The 25,390-nt window shown below is 50.5% G+C and overlaps 1 protein-coding gene across 6 annotated transcripts; it reads right to left on the minus strand.

The window, feature by feature from the left end:
• Positions 1 to 880: 880 nt before the first annotated feature.
• GNB1 (G protein subunit beta 1) lies at positions 881 to 21,783 on the minus strand. 6 transcript variants are annotated; one of them, XM_044445276.1, is made up of 10 exons: positions 21,173 to 21,782; positions 16,666 to 16,704; positions 14,532 to 14,638; positions 12,797 to 12,860; positions 9,039 to 9,201; positions 7,150 to 7,216; positions 6,243 to 6,444; positions 5,857 to 6,073; positions 3,232 to 3,343; positions 881 to 2,661 (listed from the first exon to the last, which is right to left on the minus strand). In XM_044445276.1, the coding sequence occupies exons 1-9, from the start codon at positions 21,227 to 21,229 to the stop codon at positions 3,237 to 3,239; spliced, it is 1,023 nt and encodes a 340-aa protein (XP_044301211.1). In that variant the 5' UTR covers positions 21,230 to 21,782; the 3' UTR covers positions 881 to 2,661; positions 3,232 to 3,236. The 6 variants fall into 6 exon arrangements, with proteins under 6 accessions (XP_044301211.1, XP_044301208.1, XP_044301210.1 ...); XM_044445273.1 differs by having other exon boundaries at positions 881 to 2,766; XM_044445275.1 differs by having other exon boundaries at positions 881 to 2,766; positions 3,228 to 3,343.
• Positions 21,784 to 25,390: the final 3,607 nt, after the last annotated feature.

Consider the following 25,390-nt stretch of genomic DNA (forward strand, 5'->3'; position numbering starts at 1 on the left):
TGGCCCAAGAGGCGGCCACTGCACCCAACCTGGAATTAACGCTGCTGACAACGGGATGTCCTGTTAAGGCACAGACCTTAAAAGTGCAGGGCTGGGACACTGACCCGCCTTAGCCAGCGTGGCCAAGATGCAGGGACGGGGGGAATCATGGTCCGACCGCAGCTGGAGGCCCACGGCTCAACCACCCGTGTGAAAGCAGAGCACTAAGGCCAGGCTTCTGCTCTGCGGGGTTTCAGGTGGGGTCGGCCCCGAGGTTGAGCCGAGCTTCCGTTGCAAGAGCACCGCTGGGCTGGACGAAAACCTGCAACACAACGCCAGCCCTTTGCCTTCCCGGATTCTCGTGGGGCAGCGGCACCCCCTTTGTCCTAAAGACAACTCAACAGCCACACCTCCCCGTGGAGTCCAGCAGTAGCCTTGTTCCGTATCCACACCCCCATTTGGGCAGGTTTCACCTCCGTCGGGAGGCATCTTTGGTAAAACCAGCGCATCTTGATGGCCCATCTGAGTAAGCCATCACAACCTACTTTCCGATGCAACAGAGACCACTCACAACAGAATATTCCTCCTGGGGACATCCGTGCCTGCGCAGCTACTGGGGTACCTTGATTTGGAAAAGTACCCCTGTTCCAAGGACACAAGCACGTAATGCCCCCTTCTCCACCGTGGCAGCAAATCCGAGCCTTCTGGAAGTACCGCAGAGTTGATCCAACACGCTAGTTGAGGTTTTGTACCCGACTTTCTCCCTGCTTGAATTAAACTTCTTGCAGGTGGAAAGAGAAGGGAAAAAAAAACCAAGTGACCCCCGTGCTGGGAAACACTCGCTCACACGAGTAAAGATCACGCCAACTTCAAGCTGGGAAACCAAGCGGCCCGAGACAGCTCATGTCAAACTGCTTTATTACATCTTAAATAACAGTACATTTTAATATAGTATCTATCTGGCATCCAGCTTTCTTGAAGTACACTGACTTTAAAATTAAATACAAAAGGTGAACGATACAAGGGTGTGGAAAAAGCTCTACAGGATCCATGAGCGGGGTGGGTGGGGAAGGTCTTTAAAAATTTGAAATGCCAAATCCAGGCCTGAAAACGCACGATTACAGCACATTTTGTACAGGATGTTTGCAGAGAGAGGGAAGAAACCCAACATGGATAAAAGCCACTGCTGCAGCGAAGGGGGGGGGGGGGAATTCTGGTGCAGCGAAAGGGAGAATTGAAGTTTGACGAAGCAATTTGCTGTCCAAATGCTCTTGAGGGCTTCCCCCCCCCCCTTTCACTTTCAGAACACAAAGCCAGGAAAGGCAGCTTTGTTAGGGGGAGAAATCCTGATCTGATAAGCCAACTGGCAACTGGGAATTTCGGCCCTTTTCCTCCCTTCTCCACCCCAGAATCTTAACTACAGCAATTGTTTAACCGGGTGCTTTCTTTCTCTCTTTCCTTTAAATTGAGAAGAGTGCTATCGCACCACTCCAAAATGCGCATGGCTTGGTAATTTTCATCCTCCATAGGCTTTCCGTATGCTCAGAGTAGTAGCGATACATGAGATCAGCAATGGTTATGACTTTTTTCTCTTTTTCTTTTTTAGAAAATGAACAGGTTATTTCTTGAGAGAAAACACATAAGGACGCATTAGTCTCATATGCACTCAAGCATTTCTACAGCATGCGATTCTAAAGAGTAATCCAACCAAATATGGCAAACCAAAACATTTTCTTCTTTCCGTTCTTCTTGTTTAAGATCATTATTTTCAAAAACATTGATTTGTACATTGTTTCATACACAAAGAATTGATGTAATAGCCAAGCTCTTTCCAACTCTTCCCCTGTCCCGCCCCCCAAAACCAAAGAATCTTGTTTGTTGAGATTATGGGGTAGGTTCGGCTACAGACTGCCCTCCAGTGAGGCATCAGAAAGTCAAACTATGCCTAAATAAAAATGAAACGAAATGAAATAAAACGGAGCCATGATAGGTGAGGTGGGGTGGAAAAAACCTAGTCTGCATGTTGTTACCCATAAAAGGTGAAATATTTTTTTTTAAACGAACATTCAATGCCATGTACAGCGTGTGCTTGGTTATCTTACTTCTTAACATTATCCCTATATATGCAATATTTGTGCAACAATTTGTGACACTAAAGACAGAAATAAAAAAAGAATTCAGGGACTAAATTTACAGCATTAACAATCCCAGAAGCATCTGGGCTTGGACTCCCTTGTCTTGGCTCAACAATGGACTGTAAAAGCAAACTGCATTTAAAAAAAAAAAAAAAGAGGAAAGGAAATGGAAGTATGGACGAAAAGTAGATAACAACCCCGCTACAAACACGACTTCAAAGTTTGAAAGTGAGATTAAAACAATGCCCTCCCACCCCAACTCAGAGTCAGAAAACCAGATCAATGGTTCGCAATTTTTAAACTACAGTGAAAGTTAAAAGTTGTCTGCTTCACAATGTATTTTTCCTCTTTTTTTGTCTGGACATGCTTACTCAAGTGTTTTTCTTTAGCTTTCTAGACAAAAAGTGGTCCCAAAAGGAATGCACAATTTTACTTCTTTTGCTATTTTGTATATAACCACAGAATTTCTTCTTTTAGAGAGAATTGTGCTCTTCATTTCAGCAACGGGAGATGTGAGAGGTCTTGCCTTTGGGTGGCTGGGTAGCAACTGGGGGAGAGGTGAAGGGGTGTCCGAGTTAGTACAGTTGGATTGGATACATTATTTTAAACTTTCAACGTTGGAAAAGTCTTCCAGTCAGTGTGGAGTCCACCGCTATTCTGGCATGGGACACATACAAAAAGTTTCGTTAAGCCTTGAGGGTATCACGGTCACCCCCAGCTGCTGAGCGTGCCCGCCTGCCCCGCCGAACACCCTCTCTCTTTACACCCTGTCAGAGGCTGTCTGCAAGATACGGCTGCTCGGAACCGGCTCAGGCATCGACACGGCATGTGGCCGCGTTCCCCCAGCTCCTTCAAGGGACTGAGATCAAGGATGCCCTACGGGATTCCCCCACTGGAACGGGGTTTGCGTGCGGCCGCCCCATGCGAGTGCGGCCGAAATAAGTCGAGGCGGCGGAGGAGCCGTGCCGTGGGGGGCTGGGGCTGTTTCGTGCGCGGGGGAAAGGCACCTGGAGGTGCCGAAGCGAAAGGCGAGGTCTGGAACCGGCAACACGACCCTCCCGGCTTACATGTGCGTTTCCCTTGCCCGCCCGCCCGCCCGCGGTGTCACGGTACCTACAGACTTTAGTTCCAGATCTTGAGGAAGCTGTCCCACGATCCTGTGGCCACGGCCATGCCGTCATCAGTTACTCCTAAGCAACTGACACGGTTGTCGTGGCCCGCGAGGACACCTGGAGGGGGGGGGGAGAGAGAGGGAGAGAGGTGAAAAGCGGGGCGCTTCCGGGTCCCCGCGTCGGGTGGCAGCTCTCCCAGTGCAGAGCATCTGGGAGACAGTGGCTCTCACTGGACCGTGTGTGCTCAAACCCCCGTTTCCAGCAGCACCTGCTCCAGATGAGAGAGGCTTTCTGACCGAGAGGCCCCTAAGAACTGCCCTGCCACGTCTGGAAGCTATTCGGGGCGCAAGGGAGAGCCCTGGGGAAGCTCGTCCCATGGCAGGCGAGAGCTGTTCCTCACTGAGGGGGGCGCTTCCACACCCGGGACCTCGGTGGGCTCATTCCAGCGCAACGACTGCACTCGGCCACGGCCCAGGTGGGGGGAAGCGAAGGGGCAGACCGGGTGGGATGGCTCGCCACGGCTTGGCCACGGTGCAGTGTGGGAAGAAGGCGCTCCTTCAGGTAACGCAGACCCAAGCCATTTCGGGCTTTGTGGGTCTTCGTCGGCACCTTGAATTGGGCCCGGACTTCAACTGGCAGCCGGAGAGAGGACCGGCGTGATATGAGAGTACCAGCCGGTCCCCATGAACATCCTGGCAGCTCTGTTCTGAACCAACTGAAGCGTCCAGACCGTCTTCAAGGGCAGCCCCACGTAGAGGGCATTACAGCAATCCAACCGGGAAGTCACCAGAGAGTGTGTCCCCATTGCGAGGCAGCGCTCATGTGGGTAAGGACGCAGCTGGGGGATCAGCCGGAGCGGAAGGCGAGCGCTCCTCGCCACGCTGCCACCCGAGACCCCAGGGACGGCTCTGGGCCAAGCGGCGCCCCTTGACCTGCGAACCCCTTCCGTGAGGACAGCTCCACGCCTGGCTGGAGCGTCTCGCCATGGCCAGCGATCCCGAGTGGGGCCTGCACAGCCGGTCCTTCTAGTCTGGCCGCCGTTTCAGGAAGCGTCCAGAAGGACTTTCTGGGGGAAATATGCGCGGTGCAGCCACCAGGGCGCCCATCTCGAAAGTCCACTGGAGAGGAGAAGCGAGAAGGAAGGGCCGGGCCTGAGCCAGCAGCGCCAGCACTTCGAGCTGGGACGTTCTGAAGTCCAGCTGGGGCTTGGAAGCGCGAAAAGCCAAGCACGCCCCAGGATAATTACGCTGCCACACCGAAGGCAAAGTCCAGCGACTGCCGCTGCCGCTCCACCCCAGGGAGCTTCGAGTTCAAGGCGGAGGGAGGGAAAGCGCATCCTCTCCGGATATCCTAAAGCGAAGAAGCCACCCGAGAGCGCGAAGAAGCAAGGCTGTGGCACGCCGGCAGATCTCCCTCCGACGCCACCCGCCTTTCGCTTCCCTCTCGCCAGGCTTGGCACAGTCAGCCAGCGGCTCAGAACGTGTGGCTTTTAGCCAAGCCACACCTGGGCACCGACGGCTTGAAAGAGCCCCATTTCTCCTCTCTTGATCGCAGGCTCAGCCTGGCTGCGATCGCTGGAGGCACAATAAACCGGAAGAGGCGCATCGAGACAGACACTGAGCGGCACCTTGGCTGGGGGAGCCTGCTCCGTGGGGCTCGTGCACAAAGGCTTCCCCCTCGGCCCACTTCTAAATTCTGGCAAAGAAAGGCGTCAAATCGAGCAAGCTAAGAGCGAAGGAGCTGGGAGGTATTTTTAGCTTCTTCAAGGGGGAGCACCCACAATAAACGCGATTCGGGGAAGGAAGGTTTTGCTGAGCAGAGTTCAGATCATAAAATCAGTGAGTTGGCTGCTGCCACCATCTTCCCATCACACCACGGGAATTCCCAGAGGGAATCTAAGTAGCTCCGTGTTTTTCTGCACAGTGTAACTGCCAACTCTTTACCTGACTCATCCTGAGGAAATACCATCACATGAATATCAAACAGGTGCCATTTGCTAAGATTTCCAGGGCGGGGGGGGGGGGTCATATCCAGTTTACTAGCAACCAGGCAAGAAGATACATGCTCACAAAACATTATAGAATAAAAGGACTGTGACCAAGTCCATCCAGAATGGTGTGGCCGAGAAGCAAAGGCCACCCTGCAAGGGTGGGAAGTCTGCATCACGGTCACACAATGGCACGCTACAAGATACTGGAGTTCTGATTTTCAAGAAGCGTGTTTCTAGTCCTCATGAGTGCAGGGAAGAGTTTAGAAATGCGCTGGGTGCAGAGAGCTTTTGTGCCACTTCCGCTTCTAGGCCCGAAGATGTGCCCTCAACCCCCTACTTGGGGGCAAGCTTATTTCTTTTTTGGCCTTCTCCTGCCACACAAAATATTTACCAAAATATTTATGAACAGATTATTCAGCTTGAAGCCCATGCTGGTAAACCTGCACCACCTAAACGCTATCTTTAGGTGCGAAGAGCAGGTTAAAGGAAGGCCTTCCCCAAATGTTCAACCAAAGTCATTACCACCAGTGTGTGCCGATTGCCCAGGCCGTCTTCCCACCCCCCTGCCGCTGCATCTGGGAACCTCCTTTGCTTTTTCCCCCCGTCCCGCTTTTTCGCCAAAAACATGCCAAACGCTTACCTGCTCTGTCAGCTTTGAGCGTGTCCCAAACATTACAGTTGAAGTCATCATAGCCAGCTAGAAGAAGACGCCCGCTCTTGGAGAACGCTACAGAGGTGATGCCACAAATTATATTGTCATGGGAATACACCATCAGCTCCTGGTCAGCCCGGAGGTCAAACAGCCGGCACGTGGCATCGTCGGATCCGGTGGCAAACGCGTTGCCGTTCGGGAAGAACTTAAGGGAAACAGAAACGGACGAGGGAGGTCAGCCAGGCTTCAACAGCAGCCCAAAAAGTACCTCCCTGTCCATCCAGGAAGTCTCCGTAATAACTGCATGGCATTTCAGGCGCGCGTGTGTGCGCGCCCCTCTTAAAACCCCGTCTGCCCGCAACGTTTGTACGTACGCAGATGGCATTGATGTCGGACTCGTGGCCGGTGAAGGTCTGCCGGCACATCCCTTCTCGGACATCCCACAGCTTCGCAGAGGCATCGCAGGCACCAGAAACAAAACACTTGGAATCCGGAGCAAGGGACAGGCTCATGACGTCGCCGGTGTGGCCGGTAAACGTGGTCGTTTGCTGGCCCGTTTCGATGTCCCAGAGGGCGCTGGAAGAGAGACGGGTTCAAAAGGAACGTGCAGGAGTCGGTGGCAGGAGGAGCTCTTCCTGCCTCCGAGTAAGCCCACAAAGGCTTCTGCCCGGACACAGCTGCTAGCATTTCAAAAGCTGCAAGACACAGTGTTACTTTTGCTCCTTACGCAAGCCCTCCAAACAGCAGCAGTCTTCTTTTTAGCGGTCACACTCACACATAAAGATCAACGGACCGGCACCCCAGGAAGAAGTTTAGCTTTCTTGCTCTCAGCCTGGTGGGCCGGCCTTAAAACTTGATTTTTTTGAAAACTTCTAGGATCAGATGTGATTCCGAGGTGCTCGATGTCTATGTTCCCTGAATAACGACTGGACTCCTTTGTTCCTGCCCTTAGGAGTACCCAGAGAAGAGCTGTGTGCATGGAAACATATCACGAGTTCTCCCTGTAAGCAGACAACTAGCAGTGCAGCGCCTGGCTTGAGAGGCAACCTTCCCCTGGGCTCACTTCTGCCATCCCAAGTGTGCCTCCTCTTGCTAAGTAACCCGAAGTGCAACACGACCGAGTCGGCTCTCTCGTTCCACTTTACTCTCAGACCAGCCCTCAGGTGCTGCAGGGTCTCTGATACCTGCTCTCAACAACCAGGAAGGCACAGGCGGCCCCATCCAGCACAGACCAATTCTCTCGCAGCACGCGAGAACAAGGGCCAGCGCCCGAGGACTTACCAGGTGGTATCTCCGGAGCTGGTCACAATTTGATTATCGTCCACAAAACGGCAACACGACAAGTAGCCTGGGGTGTGAAGAGGACAGAGAGAGCAAAATGCGATTCAGCGATGCTTCTGTTACTCGCTGCCACCTTCTCTTCAACACCTGGGCAGAGGAGTGAGCGGCCTGCAGGGCCCCAAGCATCTCAGCTCCCTTCGGGTGACGTGGCCCAGCGAACGATCACGACATTGATCCCGAAGAGCGGGCTGACGACGTCCTCCACCCGCAGCCCCTGAAACCCGTCGTGAGAAGGGCCAACACACCTCCCGCAGAATTGCAAACGCGGCATGCGATGGCTCAGCTTTGCAAGGGGAGGTGCAGTTCAGTGGAAGGGCAGCTTTCCTTCCCCCATCCAAAATGAGAAGCTGAGAAAAACCCCCGTTTTCTGAACCTGCCTCATTCCTTGCAGCTCACGGTAATTTGAGAGCTTCCTAAGCAGAGGTTCCCTGAACCATCTGGGTGAAGGCGACCGCAGTCTGGCTGCCCGGCGAGTGCATGCCTATTCTCCAAAGAAATTTAGCAACTGTTCCTGCTCCCGGGGAATCCTGTGGCTCGCAGTTCAGTTAGAGGTAGGGATCTCCAAGAGATCCGCCTGCTTATCAAACTACAGTTCCCAGGATTCTCAAGGGAGAACTGATAAAAACTGACATGCAAGCAACTGAATGTTATAAATAAGGCCTGAGCCTGTGCTGACTTTATCTTTCTTAGAGCAGCCATAAACCAAATAATTTCTATTCAAGTTAGGGACTTTGAACTAAGTGAAATATGTATTCTAGGCCTAAAAACTCAGAAAAGCTACACTGGACTTTCACATCTATTAAAAGAACCCCCAACAACTAGGTCATGACATTGGAAATCAAGAAAATGCTCGAGATCGTGCCGTCATGTTCACTACAAAAAAAATTTAAAAATCCATTTGCGCAGTGTTGATTTTGGCAATGTTTGCTTCTTCCAAAGGACCACTGCCTCCACTTAGGGAAGTGAGGCATAGAGATTTATGATGCCAAAGGAATCCATTAATACTTCTAATGGCGATGTAACTGTTTTCAAAACAGGGCATGACTATATTTGTCCACAGCATCTAACACAAAAGACCCCCGAGCCACAGAGAGGAACGGGTGTCGCTAGGCTGGGGAAAATTCTGATCTGCAAGACGGCGAGTGACACGTCAGCACACGGAGGGAATCTGTCGCTGCCGCAAGGCTTGCATGTTCTGGGACGGCTTTAGAAAGACTTCCAAACGTGACTCCTTCGTGATGTTTCCGCAAGACTGTGGCACGGGACCCTTAAATGCAACACCTTGCCAAACCAGCGGCTGACTGGCCTCTCAGCGAGCTGGCCAGAGGAGGTATTCTGTGGATGCTGCATGGGAGAACTGATCTGAGAGAACTGACAGCTTCAGAGAGCAAGCCCAGGTGGTACAAGCACCAGGTCTGGCTGTCAAACAGCACATCTCTCTGAAATGCACTCTCTAGCTACAGGGTACCTCTCCAGAGTAAACGGAGTAGCAATCACTCAGTGAGTGGCTATTGTTAGCTGTCCCGGGATGTTCTGTAGGGGATGGGATAGAAAAGCTCTTAATAAATAAATAAATGAAATAAAATCACCCCCCCCCCGCCAAACCAAAGGAGCTCCCGTTTTCCCCACCTACCCCGCGTCAGTTCTGCAGTGGGCACGGCACCTGTGCTTGCTGCTCGCCACATGAATACCTGTGCACATTGATTGTCAGGAAATGTCACCACACAAGCAAGAGGAAGACAGATTGTTCAGGGGAGGCCGGGGAAGGCGCAGGGGCCGGGCAAGCAGGCGGCTGAAACGCGCCTCGCGCGGAAGCCAGCGCTTCTCACCTGTGTGGCCGGCCAGCTCGCGGCTCACGCGGACGTTGCCTTCGCGTGTTTTCAGGTTGTAAATGGAGCAGATGTTATCGAGGCCACCGCAAGCCACGTAGTTTCCAGATGGGGCGTATGCGCAGGTCATGACCCAGGAGGATCTCAGGGGAATGGCGTGGACCTGGAGCGAGCAAGAGGACGGTCAGCCGCCCGTCGGGCAGGTTCCGCGGCCGCGGGGATCGTCCGCTTGCTCGGCAGGCCAAGCGAGGCGAAGCGGAGAACCGCCTCGTGACAGACATTAGGAGAACCCCCCCAGGAAATTCTCCTGCAGAAACCCCGCTGGAACAGAACAGGAGTGCCGCAACATGTTGTGTCTGCATGACGCACAGCAGATGGACTGGGACCCGCTTGAATATTCCAGCTCCGCTACCCCGACGTCTTGCGCCAGCACTTCTGGCGATGACTCATTTCTGCAGTTCTCAGGGTACAATTTTATGCAATTTCCCCTCACATTCATCATCCCGGTATTTGCGACAACTCCTCTTGCATGCGCTGCGGGGAAAACCCTCCCACTGTTCTAAACGGAAAACTGGCTTTGGGACAGAAGCTGAGAGTGGGGAGCCCACCCCCAGTTTAAGCTCTGGGTTCCCCCAATGACTGCAAGCAGAGCTTGAAGGTAGCTTTGGAGTCAGTGCTCGATGCAAGAATTGCTGCTCCCGGCCAGCATCCCTTTTTATTAAAAAAAACAAGTCCAGGAAGCTGGGATTTCTCCAGCACTTCTGCAGGAAGAACTGCTCTGCCTGCCTTTCTGAGGGGGCAGGGTTTGGGGGTGTCCCAGGGCGGGGAAGTGGCAGGAATTCCGTCTTTCCTTCTCCTTCCCTCGAGCTCTCAGGTGCCTTGACTAGCTGGCCCAAATCGGTGGTCAGGCTGAGAGCAGGGAGATGAGACCTTTGCCCTTGCTTCCTCCCCACCCTCCGAAGGATGCCTGTGAGCCCTTTAAGTTGCAAGGTTACGAATGCTCCACCTGGATGGGGCCCCAAGGGGCATTTGGCAAGTCGCCATCCAGCGAGCTCAGTCCCCCTCCTGCCTCCTTTACAGCCGGGAGGCCCCAGATCCCACCTGAGCACCTCCGGGCAGTGCTAGAAAGATTCTTGCTTAAACCCCTGGAGAACCGTTGCTGCGGTCAGCGCTGACGACCTGGAGCCAGATGGCCCCGTAAAGCAGGCCGCACCCTGTGCTTCTAAGGAGTCCCCTGAGATTCTGAATGGAACAATCCTGCACCTTTTTTAAAACAGCTCTTACATTTCCTTGATTTAGAAGGATGGAAAAACCTGGCACTGAGCTAAACGGGATGCCCCATGGCTAAACTATAAAGATCCAGGAGACCATCTTATGCAGTGGAGAGCCAGTGCCGCATGGTGTTAGAGAGCTTGGACAGGAAACCTGGGAGATTCGGGTTCGAGTCCCCACTCGGCCAAGACGTTCACCGTGTGCCTTTGGCCCGGAGACTCACTCTCTGCCTCACCCAGTCTGTTTAGAAGAATAAAAATGGGAGCTGTGCAAGCTGTCTTGGCCTCCTCGCAAGAGGAACAAAAGGTGGGCTATAAATGCAATGGAATCAATATCACCCGTGAGGAAATATTACGACTGTTTCAGACAGAAACCTCGCGCACAGCTCCCAGCATATTCCAACCGGCCCGGGAACTGCAGGACGCCTTTCCTGCCTAGGGCGGCACCCTTGCTCACCAAAGCGTTCGCCTGCAAGTTGGCGGGACATAAAATGCCTCCACTTGGTTGCTCATCCTGCATCGTTCTGCTTCCACCTTCTCTTCCAGGACCATCCTCACCTTCAGCGCAAGGGCAAGGCAGCTGAGCTACAGTCGCCGTGCCGCTGGAGGTATTTTTAGCTGGGACTCTGTATGTGCGATCCAGCCAGGGACGCACGAACATATGGATCTGATGCTACATTCTGGTGATCACAGCACTGTCTTCCAATTCCTTATGTCCGATGAAAACACTCGACGGACAAAGGTCTCCCAACCCTCACAGGGTGGAGGGGGGTACACAAGGGAATGCGAAAAACACAGAACAACTGCCCGTGATTTGAGAACAGTCGAGCAATCAGCTATTTTTTGAGGATTCCCCCCAATAAAGTGGTTTCTCAGCTTGAGAGGTTTGATCTTGGGGGAATGGAAGGCATGTTTGTGTGCAGTGGAGGTGACCTTGGATGGAACAGCGATGGCCCCAGTGTCATTTGGTTTCACAAACTGGGCTGTGTGTGGATGCCCAAAGCAAAGGAACGGTTTGGGGATGCAGACGTTCACCCCCTTCCTCTTCAGTGAAGCTGGAAGGCTGTGCACTTTTCTCTTGAAGGCCCTCTATCCCCTACCAGCCTCCTCATCACAGTGAAAGAATGGATTTTTCACCTTCTCTTTCAACACAAGCACGGGGCGAGCTGAGCTGGATTAGTTAGTCCGGATTAATTAAATGCAGCGTGCCAAAGTACGGGTGGCGTCAGGGAGGGACAAAACTTGCTGGAAAGAAGGGCAGGCAAGGATCGAACTTGGCTGCGGGGCTTGGAGAAGGTGAAGCGGGAAAAAGAAGAGGGCGAGCGGGAAGGAAGACTGTGAGCATTTCCCCCGTAAAACTTGCAAGCAAACGGGAGGGCCTGACTGTTTGGTGTTTCCCCAGACTCTCCAGGGGCCGAGAGCGAAGCAGCAGGGAAATGTTTCTGGGGGGACTTTGCTTGCCTCCCCACATGAGCAAACCGGTTCTGGCTACCAGGGACGCCCCGTCTGAATCTGCAGCTCCCGGTTTCTCACCCAGCAATGCCTCTCATGCAGGAACCACGTGGAAGCTGAACGTTTCCGTGTGCTGAGCAAACCTGTTCTAATCGGCACGGATGCGCACACGCACCCACACCCAGGCCGCCAGGGCACCTCCGTGGAGCAACGCCAATCTGGCACTTCTCCGCTTTGCCGCACACAGCAGGGGGCCTACGAACAATGGCTGGCCGTTCAGGCCTGCCTCTTCCTTCCACACCAGCACCAAAAATGGAACCAGTCCGCATTTCCCTTCCCGTATGAGCCGCCTTGTCAGAAAACAAAAGTGAAACTGTTTGAAGGGCTCATGTGTAATTGTTTGAAGTGCAAGTGCTTGACGGGCTGGTGTGTTAAGCCTCCTTCCTTTGGCTCAGTTCCCCTCTTGTAGCCAAGTCGTGCTAAAACTCTGTTAATTAAACGGCTTGGGTCCTGGCTACCTGAACGAGCGCTTACGTCCGTATATGCCCGACCGCCCTTTGAGATCTATGGGAGAGTCCCTTCTCCGGGAACCCTCCATGAAAGAAATTAGGAGAGTAAGTACTCGGAGGAGGGCTTTCTCTGCGGTGGCGCCCAACCTATGGAATTCACTCCCCAAAGAGGTCCGCCTGGTGCCGTCGTTACTGGTTTTTCGGCGCCAGGTAAAGACCTTTTTATTTAAACATCATTTTAATTGTTAAAACATATGTTCTGGCCAGGGCAACTTCTTCTTCCTTCTCTTTCTCCTCCTATATTTTTATTTACTTAATTTATACTGATAATTTTAATCTTATAGTTGTAAATCAATGTATTTTTTGTATTTTTGTATTTAACGGTAATTTATTAGGTGCTATTGTATTTCAATGTATTTTATCGTGTTGTAAGCCGCCCCGAGGTTTCGGCAAGGGGCGGCATAGAAATGTTAATAATAATAATAATAATAATAATAATAATAATAATAATAATAATTGCGCTCACCTTGTTTGTGGTGTAGCTGTCCCAAATGATCAGCTTGCCATCCTGTGAGGCACTAACGAGAAGCCTGGGGGGGGGGGCGTGAAAAACACAAGATAAAAGGTGAGCAAAGCGTACCGTGGGCAAGAGACCAAGTGTTCGCTTGCAGCCCGCCTCTCTTCTCAAAAGCCCTTTTTCCGTACGGGGAAACCCAGGCGGTACAAGCTGCCCGGAATGCCGGGCGAGCTCATCCAGAGATCAGCTAAGATGACCAAGCTCTCCCACTAATCAGTGTATTGAACTGGTTCTCACTGGCCACATCTGGATGAACCAATCCTGCATACAGCCCTTTCCTGTCGCTGCTTTGCTCTTCCTTTGCATAAGCAAACTCGGGTACTCCAATTAGCAGCGACTTCCTGAAATACCCAAACTGAGAATTAAGACTGATAGCTTCCACACAGACCAGGATTCAGAACCTGAGGGTGGTAGGCACACCGCTGAAACTTTGCTCTTCTGGCACTAGATCTTAACCAGTTCAGCGAACACTTTCCGTAACACAAGTTAACACACAATTCAACTGGACATAGGTGGTGAACTTCTCTATTCTTGAGGTTCTAAAGATCGAGGCTTCTGTAAGATGCTTAAAGGTAGCAGAGATCATTTAACGTGTATAAATAAGCTCAAGTGAATTAGTAAGATCACTTTCATTAGATTAAAAAGTCACCTTCCAACAGCTTCTGCTGAGTCAGTCACTGTTTGCCTTGAGCAAACAAAGCCACAATTTTAAAGAGAGAGAGATAAGGAAACAAAGCCAAATATTTGTGTAATTACAAAATTATAAGGACCTGCATGATGGAAGCCGATGACCAGCTCATTCATGCTGAACTCTGTGTCTCCGAATAGTTAAACACACCGAGGGTTCAGAAAAAGCATTTGATACTGAGTTTAAGACAGCCACAAGGCCTATTCTATCTTTAGAGCTCTCTAGAAACCCTCCAATACCGCAAATGCTTTTTTTTTTTTTTTTTTGGCGCTCCTACCACAAGAAAGAAAGGGGCAATGGTATTTCTGGAAATGGAGGTCCATTCTGCCATTAACAGAAATATTATCTGGCACTGTTGTTCAGCTCCCTCAGTTCTAGAGCAAATGGCCAGGATTATGAAACTTCCCACGAATTGCGACTGCGCTCGTACCTTTGCACAACGGAGGGGGGGACAAACCTTCCCCCTCTGAGCAGCCATGCAGGAAAGTGGAATAGCAGCAGCTGCCATGTTTCCATGGCCCAGCTGAGAAGCAGCACCCCATGAATCGACCAGAGATGAACGGACACCAAGGTGATACTTCAGCAGTGTGAGCAGAGAGAGGGAAAGGCTTGCCTCTTTCTCTCGCACCACAGACAGAAGGGTTGTGCCCAACTGCGAATGATTTCGCCCTGTTAATACATGCCACCGCTTCTTCCTTCTGCTAAATGCTTTCTCTTACTCTTTCTTTCCCCTGTACGATTTTGTTGACTAACTCCTTCAGGCACGGACCTGTCTTTTCTCTGTGTTCCTCTGCAAAGTGCCATTTAGAGCAGTATAAACCACAAACGGCTGATGACCAAAGAAACGCATTCGAAGAAAGACCACAGTATTTCGAGTAGGAGCAAAATATAGGGGGGCTTTCTCGGGCGATTCTCCTTGCCCACTCCTTTTTCAAGGCATCTAAAATGCGACAGTCGGCAATGGGGCCGGTTCTGAGGTCCTTTTGCAGCACTCACCTGGAATCGGTCCCCCAGTGCATTGCATAAATTTTAGCCAGGTGTCCCCGCAGTGTTCTTCTAGTGCGCATCTGGATGCGGCCCACTGGATCGATATTGGCTGTGATCTAAATGGGAGGTGAATTGGGCACATCTGTAAACAGCTGCCGCACAAGCATTTGCTGTCAGGAGACCTTTGAAGCAGCAAGCCTGCCTCCCTCTTTAGCGTGAGCATTTCCACAGCAAACAGCGCCTTCCTTGGCTATTTATGCAACTCTATGGGCTGCCCTACTAGCACTTGCCCTCAGAAGAGCAAAAAACCCTGGAAAAAACAGACTGACAGCTGAAAGAGTACAATAACAGAACAAACCTGACAAACAAACCGAAACGTTTAAGCAGAAAATACCGAAGGCCCAATGCTAGGCAAGTTTAGACAGGGAAGGGCCTGCAATTCCCTGCATGTCCCGGCCGGCTCTGCCCTGAAGAGCTTAGTGAGCCAGCAGTAAAATTAAGAAGGACAGCAAGAGGCTGAAAAATTGGGAAGGAGGTGGCTTTAACTTGGCATCTAAATAAAAATAAATAAATAAATGTGTATGCTGAGGGTGCCAGGCAGATCTCTCGGGGAAGGGCATTTCCCAGATGGGAGCCACTCCAAAGTTGGCCCTGTTACAAGGAGCGGATTTTTTTTAAAAAAACACACCTATATGCAAAGGCTTTGCCACCACCAAGATAAGCCTGCAGAGCTGCCCTGAGTTATCTGTAGCTGCAAGAAGCAGGGGCCAGGCCCCCTTACCAGAGAAGGGCACAGAAAGGCTCACTCAGGACTGCTCAGCTTTTTGCTTTCACTCCCCTTCTCTGGACTACTTGATTTTAATGCATATAATTAAGCAAATATCGCCCCCCCCCACCCCGCATGTACATACCCTCCCTCACCATCATGGACTTGCGGAAAAGAGCCCTCTTGTCTGCAAAAGAGTCAGACAAGCGCCAAGGTCTTTCTTAATCCTTGAGCAGCTGCAGGACTTGGTTGCCTCAAACAAGCACCCTTCCGAGAAACCGCCACTGCCTAGGGAACGGCCACATAAGCTCGGGCTAGTTTGTTGCTGAGAAGTCAGAGAAGTTTATAGTCAAGTCCCCTTTTGAAAAATAAATACGAGGACTCAATTTTCATTCTGTGTCGATGTAGCAAGGATGCAAAAGCCGCATTCCCGCCTCTTCTGGAAATCGGTGGAGGCAGCTGAGGGAATTTCTGCTCCTGCTGTGCCTCTCTCAAACCCTTCCCCTGCCGTGATGTGCCATCAAACCCTCTCCAACTTATAAAGCCCCCCAAAATGTCCTGGGAAGAGCAGCTCCGTCCAGCTCGCACAGGTTCCAGGCTGCAGCTTCCTTGAGGGATGCAATGCCTTCTGAGGCAGACCAACGGACGCAGCGGAAGCACTTTTGGAAGCGCAAGCACGACGCTTCTCTCCACCATCAGGAACAAGCGCAATGCTCGGTGCGGCAGCTCTGCACCTTCCCCAACTTGGTGACTTTCAGAGGCATTTGGACCACAACTCCCAGAATCCTCACCCTACCGGGCCACTGGCTGGGAATTCTGGGTGCTGCAGGCCCAACATGCCTGAAAGGGGCAAGGCCGAGAAAGGCTGCCCTTCAGCATTGCAAAGGGAGGGGCCCCAGGTGGCGGGATGCTGGCTGTCCTTCTCTGCCCCACAGAGACAGCTATTCCAGCTAACCAGGACTTACAGTCAACCAGCCCTGAGACCAGCTTCAACCCTGGTTTGCTGCAAACCTGGATTAGCAATAAACAGGGCTATTGGGTTAGGTAAGCCTCAATTATGTTTAAGGCATCCAGAGGACAGACTGAGCAACTAAGGCTAAGAACTAAGGGAAGGAATTCCATGTGCGTCTTCCAAAGCCCATACGGTGACCGAATCTTATCCAGTGTTAAAATGAGGGCAGCTTAAGGAGACTTTATTCTAATGGAAGTGGAGTATCTGCTGTCGAAAGAATTCAAAAGGGCAATCATGCAGAAATCCTCAAGTGAGAGGTTGCTACTGTACTTCATAGAGTCACAGTTGTGTCTTTCTACAACTAATGTTACTGTATTTAAACACACACATGCGGTCTAGCTTGATGACGAAAGGTGCACTCTTACCTGAGCCAATGTAGCATCAGCACATGCTTTCCGGGCATCCTGAAATAAAGGGAGAACGAGAGACAAAATGCTCACTGAATGATCAGACACCAAGCCGTAACTCTTCAAGGACTAAGACAAACAAAGAAGCCAGAAAGAGCCTTTTCTAGTGACACCTGAAAGTAACCCAAGAGAGTTGGAATTGCATTTTTGCTTTTTTTGAGAGTTGCATGTTTTGAGAGTTGCATTTTTTGGAAGCCACCAGAAATTTAGAAAAGGAGTTGCCGCAAATGGGAGGGTTGACTTTGTCGAGTTGCTTTATCTGTAGAAGCAAAATCTGAGATGATAAAACAGCGGCAAAGCTCACTTTTACACAAATACTGCTTCTCTAATCAGCCTCCTGAAACGCTGTCTTGTTACTTTAAGGAGCCAGTCACAGCCACAGGGGAATTTTGTAGTCAAGGTCAGCGGAGCTAAAGACGGTCTAAATCCAGCAGATTCAACTGACCAAGGGATCCGGCACCATGCAAGGTGCTCACCAGGATTTGAACAATAAAGGTAGAAAGCGATGAAGCAAGCTGTCATTGGAAGGCTATTTTCCAATAGCAATCCCATTCTTGGTCATTCTCACTGTGCATCCTTACAACAGTCCTGTAAGGTCCCTCTTTTATGACATGGAGCACTAGGGGGAAAACCACACAGAGCCAGTGGCTTTGGGTCTGGATTTTCTTTCCTGGCTTTACCCCAGATTAAATCCACTCAGGCCTCCGAACAGGTAAGCATCATGTAGAGAAAGTTAAACGGGTTTATTTGATGTACGCCATGACCATAATCACTCTGTATTATTCGTGAAACACCCAAAATGTCCTAAGTGCTGTGCAGATATTAAAAGCAAAATATTTTATATTGTTATATTTTATATTGTTACTATTGTAATTTTTTATTATGTTGTAAGCCGCCCTGAGGCTTCGGCGAATGGGGCGGCATATAAATGTTTTAATAAATGAATAAATACAATAAATACTCCCTGGCTTCAGATTGAGAATCGAGCAGACGTGATACAAAAGGAGAAAGGGCCAGAAGAGGAGAACAAGTGAACCTGGGCACCGATCTTTAAAGTTGCACAGAGCAGAGAGAGGACCAGCGTCACAGCTGAGCCAGAGAAGTGGGCCTTCCCAACCCGCGTCTCCCTGAGCTACAGACAGAAAGACGGAGGACACGAACGGACAGGCAGCCTGCTCAGGAAGGAGCTGGCAAAAGATCGCATCTAAAAAGCACACGCTGCAGAGCACGGGGCGGCCCGCCGCGCAACAGCCACAATGGCTGCTGGGAATAAGGGGGAAGCGCCGCTGCTGTCGCCACCCTGATTTGGAAGAGATGGCTCCAAAAACAGACAATGCCAAAGGCGGAAGAAGCCTGCCTCCCTGGGCCAGAGGTCCCGAAAGAGAAGTCGGAGGCCATCGTAGCGCTGCAGGGCTACATTCCATGGCGCTATATATATTTGGCAGTAGGTGGGAAGCATACCAAAAATAGCCTGAGCCACTGCAGTTTAGGAGTTATATTTGTTATATTTTTGGAGAGCCGTGTCTTTGGGATTTTAAGTTTCTCTCACGCTGCGTTTGACACAGGAGCTCTGTGCGCGCCACCGATTCTCTCAGGGGCGTATGGTGTTGCATGGGCCACAAAAGGCTGGAGAAACGTCCAGTTAGGTGGTGGTTCTGATTCGGCAAGACCGAGCAGAGGAGCAACACCGTTCGTGCACCGGAAAGGATGCCCGTGCACAAACACCCATGCTCCATGGGGTGGTGTGAATTGTGTTTGCAACAACCTTTGCCCCCGGATGTTGTTGAACGACAAGTCTTGGCCTCACCAAGCATGCCAGCTGGGTGCCATGGGCATCCTCCACCACCTAGGGGGACATGGCTAGCCAAGTCTGGCCTACAGTTACTGCTAAACAGCTCCTCCCAGTTCCAGAAACTGCTGCTTCGCTGTAGCATTTCCCAATACACCTCGAGCCGAGTGGAGTTTTTGTTCTTATTTTAAACAAGAGAGCCACGCAGGAGAGCGGAATACAGAAAGTCTCCTTAACTGGAGCCAAAGCCTTTCTTTTTGTTTAAAGAAGTTTAGAATTAATGAAAGCAGGAAGACACGGATACTCGCTTTTTCAACCGGTTATGTATACAGCGGCTAGGAAATTTGCGAGATGTCCCACGACAGCCATTATATGGATGGATTTCACATTACGTGGTTTTATTTGGCGAGCGACGGGAATGGGTAAGGGTGATACATGGTTATGTAGGCTTGTAAGAGCGCACGCTCATTTTGTGCTTTTGTTATGGGCCTGACTGACCTTTTTTTCCTTTCATTAAAAGCCCGGAAAAGGAGACTTCAATACATACAAAATTGTCCACAGACACCGATGGTCAATCTGTGGCCAATATTATGCAGCAGACAGGATGGGCTCTTCTCAGTCTGATGCCCTTCAGGAAACGGACAGGAAACTAGGGGGCTGTACCCCAAAACATCGGGAGCTCACAAGTGCTCGCATTCAAACACGGGGAGCCCACAAGCTCATTTCCCCAGCTTTCTTAAACCAAATTTCCCTGATTCGCCCAACTTTCCCTGATCATGACACCCGGAATCGGGGATGTTTTGTGCCTGTACTGGCAGGCACCTGTTTCAACAGTCGGTGTGGTTAACCTCAAAAACATGCACAGACACAGCACGATTCATAATAGGATTTTACGCACTGGTATGCTAAGCTCTGCTCTAAATCACTCTGACACAGAACTCCTCAACTATAAATAACCTTTGGGAGAAAGCAGGGTACAAATGTAAACACAGGAAGAAGAAATAGGCTCCAGGCATCTATAAGTCAAACACACAGATGTACACACAGGTTCAAGCAACCTTGCAGGACCTTGGCCTTTATTTTCACATCTGCCCCCTTCGACTCTCCTCAACCATGTCAAGAGCTGGAACTTTAGGTTGGGGCAACTTAGGTTGCAAATTCAAGAAGAAAAGCGCCTCTTGGTATTTTCTGATCTACCACCAGGCTAGAGAGCTGAAATGCAGTTCCAGGAGGCCACAGTTACGTCTGTTTGGTTAATGCATGAATTTATTTTCGCTGTTGCGGCTGCCAGGTGTCTTGCTTTGCAAAACGTCCTCATGCGCTTGGCCATATTGAATCTAAAGCGACGTTGCCCCTTCGGACGTTCCTTCTAAAATACAGAACCGTGGAACATGTCAGAAAGGCTAAATGGCACATGTGACTCCGAGGTTAATACTCTTTTGTGGGACCTATAATTTCAGTGCCTGCCTAGTTTTATTGTTTGTCTAAGCTTTCAACTAGAAGGAAAGAAATCAAGCTTATTCACGCTGAAGACTGTTATGACATGCCTCGACAGAAAATAGTGGGCTGAGTCCGGATTCAGTCATTCTCATCATTTTAGCAACTGTGGTGCTAAAAGCTTTTGGCACGGACCGGCTGTGTTGTTGTGGTGGACTGGAGTACTCAGCTACTCGGGAAAAGCAAGGCCAGCTTCAGTAACAGAAGCGAACACTCCAAGTCCAGCTGGGAGAAAAGCTTCACACATGAACAGCGGAGGGCCGAGAAGGGGCCCAGGACGCAGGGCAGCGGAGGGAAAAGGGGTCCCAAGAAACAACAGCTTGGGTGGGAAATGAGGCTGCAAGAATGCATGGCTGAGAAGGAAACTGGGGTGAGTAGAGAAGCCCTCAAACTAAGATCCGCAGGTGATGTGACAGGCACAGGAGTGCAGTGATCAAACCGGCAAAGGCGGCAGGCTTGGTCCGGAAATGCTGACCATAACGAGCACAGGCCTGCAGAAAGCAGAAGCGCCAAGGAAGCGGGACTTGGGTGAAAGCCGGGTGGAAGCACAGCAGACGCAATGGCTTGCCCAAGGCTACAGACTTCTGCGAGCCGTGACTTCTCGCTGGATCTGGAGTGCTCTTAGCCGGGTGCCCTAAGGCGCCATGAGGGCCGAGGGAGATGGGTTATCAGAGAACCCGTCCTCGGGCTGCTGGCTTTTAAGATGGGAGAAAGGGACTCCTTCCCTCTGCAAGCCCCTTCTCCCCTGCAGACAACGAAGGCAGACTACATTGGTCCCCTGAAATAAATGCCTCAGGCGGGAAGTCTCGAGGGTGCAAATCACAGCCTACTAAGTCTTCTGGTTTCCTTCCTCCCCAGGAAGCCGTTTTCAAAAGCACTTCAAGGGGCCAGTGTAAGAAATAAATATGGGATGACAGCGGAAAAAGGCGCTGCTGTGAATGGCTGTTTAACTGCTCTTTTAAAATGTTGTCTTCTTTTTATTGTTATAATTGAAATTATTATTTCCAGTTCCTTATATATTTGTTCCATTAGCTGGCTTAGAAGCATCAGATGCAAGATGGCCCAGAAATCTTTCACACAGAGTAAGAAAATAAATTCTCTACCAACAGACTTTTTAGAAGAGAATAAAGACCCCGCCCCAATCTAAAATAGGTAAGAATGTTTGGCTCGAATACATACTCTAATTTGGTTTTTCAGTTGCTCCGCCTCTTGGCGTAACTGGTCAAGTTCACTCATCTTCCCGTGCTAAAGGTGTGCTTTGATGACACCTCTCAGATGCTCAAAAATCTGGAAAGAGAAATAAAAACCATTGAGGCGAGTGGAACGGAAATAGCATACTTACATGTTTACTCACAAGTAAGTCCAAGCAAACACACACAGGACTGCAGATTCAGAGTCAACATTAGGGCCACTTATGGATTTAGACCACAGACACCGATCCGGCTTCAAGGCAACCCAAACTCTGTGCTAAGTAAGGCTTATTTCTACAGTCTGTGTAAATTACTCGATTTGCACGTTTCCCATATTGTGCATAATTTGGCCTGCCTTGCTAGTCACGGTGAAGGGCAAAAAGCTGGGTGTGGCCCTGAAGCCCTATGCCACCTTAGCAGAAATAATCAACAGCTTTTCTTGTCTGCTGTTTTAAAAGGTTTTTCTCACACACTTTCTAGCAGATTTGCAGGTGCAGCAGCCAGAAACTTGCTTTGAAGTCAAAATCCCCTGGATGTTGTGCCCAACATGTTTTCTCAGTTTCCTACTTTCCCACAGAATTGGGGGAGGATAAGAACATGCAAGACAATGCTAATATGCAACCTGCTTCACTTGAAGAATCATTCATTACTGCAATTTTAGTCACAATGAAAAACCTTGTCCAGCACAGGGGGGAAAATGCAGTTCTGTCCTCTATCTTCAAAGGATATCCGTAAACAGAAGACGGCAGTTTTAGCTGGGCTGTTCTTTTCCTTCCTTCCTTCCTTCCTTCCTTCCTTCCTTCCTTCCTTCCTTCCTTCCTTCCATCCATCCATCCATCCATCCATCCATCCATCCATCTAGGGGACTTCTATGCCGCCTCATTTGCTAAAGCCTCGGGGCAGCTTTATTTTACTATCTACATCAGAAAGGACATCTGAGTGCGCTGTCCTTGCTCCCCCCAAAATTTTAAGCCACAGCGGGCTGCTTGCAAAGTGAGATTTGGGCCAAGCAGGACAGGGTGGTCTGGGCAGTGAAGCACAACGGGTTGAAAAAACCCAATTCCAGCCAATGGGGAACCCAACTGCTGCACGGAACCAACTTATCTACCAGCTTCTGGGAAATGGGGACAAGACATCATCCTGCCAGCCAGAGGGATGAACATAGGGAAGGTTCAAGGAAGATTTCCCAAAAAGAAAAAGATGTCCGGGTTTTGTACTGAACCAGAGGATGCCTAATTTTGCAAGCCTTCAAACCACATAGGGCTAAGTCACTGTTTCCACCATCTCCGCTCCTCATTCTGCTTCCCTGATCAGGCAGGACTCAAGCTGTTACTGCTTTACTCAGATACCGCAACCTCCAATTCCTCTCAACTGGCCAACCCACAGCTTTCTTTCCTCTCCGCCCCTCTCCAGCTTGGCTCGTCAGTTCCGAAAACCAACACCCCGTTTCTTCCCAGCTCCTCTTCCATTTAGGAATCATTGCCTTACCCATGCTGTATGTGAGGGAGAGAACCACTTCAAAATGACTTGGCTTTTCAAAGAAGCCACTCTTGGAAAGCTGACCAGATACCAAAGACACCCCCCCCCCAAAAAAAACCCAACACAGACCAACCGGCCTAGCAGTCCAACACTCCTGACATCACTGTTTGAAACTTCTGAATTTGGAGACAACCAAAACTGAAACCAAAGCACCTATTTTAAGTTGCTGCCTGCCAGAGATACAATCCCTCCATTGAAGCGGAAGCTATATAACCAAGCCTTCAAAATCCAACGTTACGTGTTTCGATCAAAGTTTGGCTCAGGCTTCGAGAACGTCTACCTTCTCATGAACGTGCTCCTCCGTTCCCCCAGTTTCAGTAATTCCAGATCCAATTTCCACACGGACACAGGTCGAACTGCCTGTCTTCTGGTTGCGGTGTCATTGCTAAGCCTTAATAATCTCTTGGCTAAGCTTAGCTACTCATTCAAATCCAGTTAAGATGAAACCTACATGCTGTCCTTTTCAAGATCTATTTCTAGTCGGGTCTCCTTGAAAGAGCACGCGTCAGCCTCTCTCCAACCTGGGGACTAAGGCACCCAGGGGTCACACAACACCCCGGCAAATGCAAACGCCTCTTCCTTCTAATTCGTTGCAGCTGGTAGTAGAGAAGGGCTGCAGCACCTCTGCACTACTCCAGCTCTAGGTCAAAAGTAGCACGGAGAGGCCACCGGAGCCGCCTCAACGAGGCTCGAAAGAGGCAAGGAGACAGGTCCCGTAAGTTTTCTGCTGCCTTTTCTGGCTCAAGGGCAGATACTGTAATGCAAGTCCTCTCGTCCTTCTCCGGAAAACATCACCGGTTCCCCCAGTTTTGCCAAAAGCCACCTGCCGGAGTGGGGCGGAAATTATTGCCTCTTCCACCACTCTGCTTGGCAGAAGAGCTTCTTTCTAAACTACCCTGCAAAGAGGGCAAAGCTTGCAGGTAAGAAAATGTGCAGATTAGTAGCGTTGGGGGTCTTGTTCATAAGCCTACGTCCCCCTTCTTGGGAAAATCCCGAAGCCTGCAGAATTACCGAAATACTTCAAGACACAACATCTTAAGGTTCAGTGATGACAGAATATTGGGTATCACTTGGCAAAGAAATTGGGGGGGGGGTGCGCTGGGGAAGAAGAGGAGGAGGTAATGGCGGAAAGGCATCCTTCAGGAGGCAGCGCTCTCCTTTGCTGTAGGTCCCACTAGTCCGTAAGGGCATTCCAGACAAGCTCAGTCCACGATTTCCCAACGTGCTGACACATGCAACATGGCCATGCAAAAGGGTCAAGGGCAGAGAAGAGACGGGTTAATGATTAGGGTTCCCAGAAGGTACACCCTTTCGTTTCACCCGTAAGACGGGATGACGGCCATCCATACTTCCCGAGATTGCTGTGGCTTGGCTGCCGTTGCCCATTCGCACGGGAAATAAAATTCTACTTTACACGCCAGCACTGCAGCCCCCCAGCACAGACCCTGCCCCCTTTGCACAATTTGCAAGCAAGGTTAACACAGGAGGGTTTGCTACTATTCTACAGGCAAAGGGTGTCCAAAGCCACTATTCAACGGTCTAATTACTGGCTGGGGGAGAGGGTCTGTTACATTACAGCCAGCCTTCCCTCCAAGAGAGCATGTGCAATTATCTCCCTTCCGCCTTTTATGCTCAGGAGAACCCTGCAGAAGAGGGGAGGCAAAGAATCTGGAACAGGACTGACGTCACCCACGAGCCAGCACTCTCCCCATGGTGCCACACTGGACCCCCCTCCCATGTTTCCCCCCTGGCAAGTGCACGCAATCCTCCTCTCCGTTTGATTCGCACAACAACCCTGCGAGGTAGGCTAGGCTGCGAGTCGGTGGCCGGCCCAGAGTTACTCAGTGAGCTTCACGGCAGGGGGGGGTCTAGATGCCCGGGCCCCAGTCCAACGCGCGACCCCCATCCGCTGTGTTTCCTCACCAGCCACCTTGAAGGGCTGCCGATATGACAACCCGCAGGCTGAGGAAAGGCTTGCCAAGGCAAGCTCACCTGTCGACCAGGAGCGCATCTAATCTGCTGCCCTGTGGAAATCCGCTTAGCGCATCCGCACACTTTCTCGGCGGCTCACAACCTGCTCTGCAACCGCAGTGCTTTCGTTCTGAGTTGTGCCCTTCATCAAAATCTGTAGTAAACGAAGGTCATGGGTTGCGCTTTCTTTCTTCCTTCCCCTCCCCTCATTCACAATCTGAGGCTGGGCAGGCATACCTGGAATGCCCACCGCCTGGTCAGCGGGGCCCCGTTTATGTGATCCTTCACTTCCCACACGGAACATGACGCGCACGCTGGCTCAGAGTGGTGGGAATTGCAATCCAGAACCCCTGGAGGGAACTCAGACTGCAAACTCACCAGATCTATCTTGCTTTTGAATCACCAGGGAAAACACTCTTCTTTATTACGGCAGGGGCATTTGTTTTTAAATGTGCAACTCCTTTAACATGGCCACTGTTTTGTGTGTATTAGATCTACTCCTCTTCTTCTAAGCTTTTTTTTTTAAATGACTGTATTTTTTTTATGAACTGGGATTACTGGCCTCAGCTGCAATACATAAAAGTCTGGGAGACCAGTTCATCGATCTGATATAATACGGAGTCTGTACATCTCCACTGAAAAGTGCAAGTCATTTGAAAAAGTTCCAAGCCTCTAGTTTGTCCAGGAGTAAATGGAG

The sequence above is a fragment of the Varanus komodoensis genome, unplaced genomic scaffold, assembly GCF_004798865.1.
Source record: "Varanus komodoensis strain SLA01 unplaced genomic scaffold, ASM479886v1 scaffold48, whole genome shotgun sequence".
NCBI lineage: Eukaryota > Metazoa > Chordata > Lepidosauria > Squamata > Varanidae > Varanus > Varanus komodoensis.

Coding starts and splice junctions, on each gene's coding strand:
- GNB1 (XM_044445276.1), bottom strand. CDS start 21,229: ATGAGTGAACTTGACCAGTTACGCCAAGAGGCGGAGCAACTGAAAAAC. Junction 12,861..14,531: donor CACTGGGGGACCGATTCCAG/GTGAGTGCTGCA, acceptor CCCCCCCCCCAG/GCTTCTCGTTAGTGCCTCAC. Junction 3,344..5,856: donor GCTCAAAGCTGACAGAGCAG/GTAAGCGTTTGG, acceptor CCCCCCCTCCAG/GTGTCCTCGCGGGCCACGAC.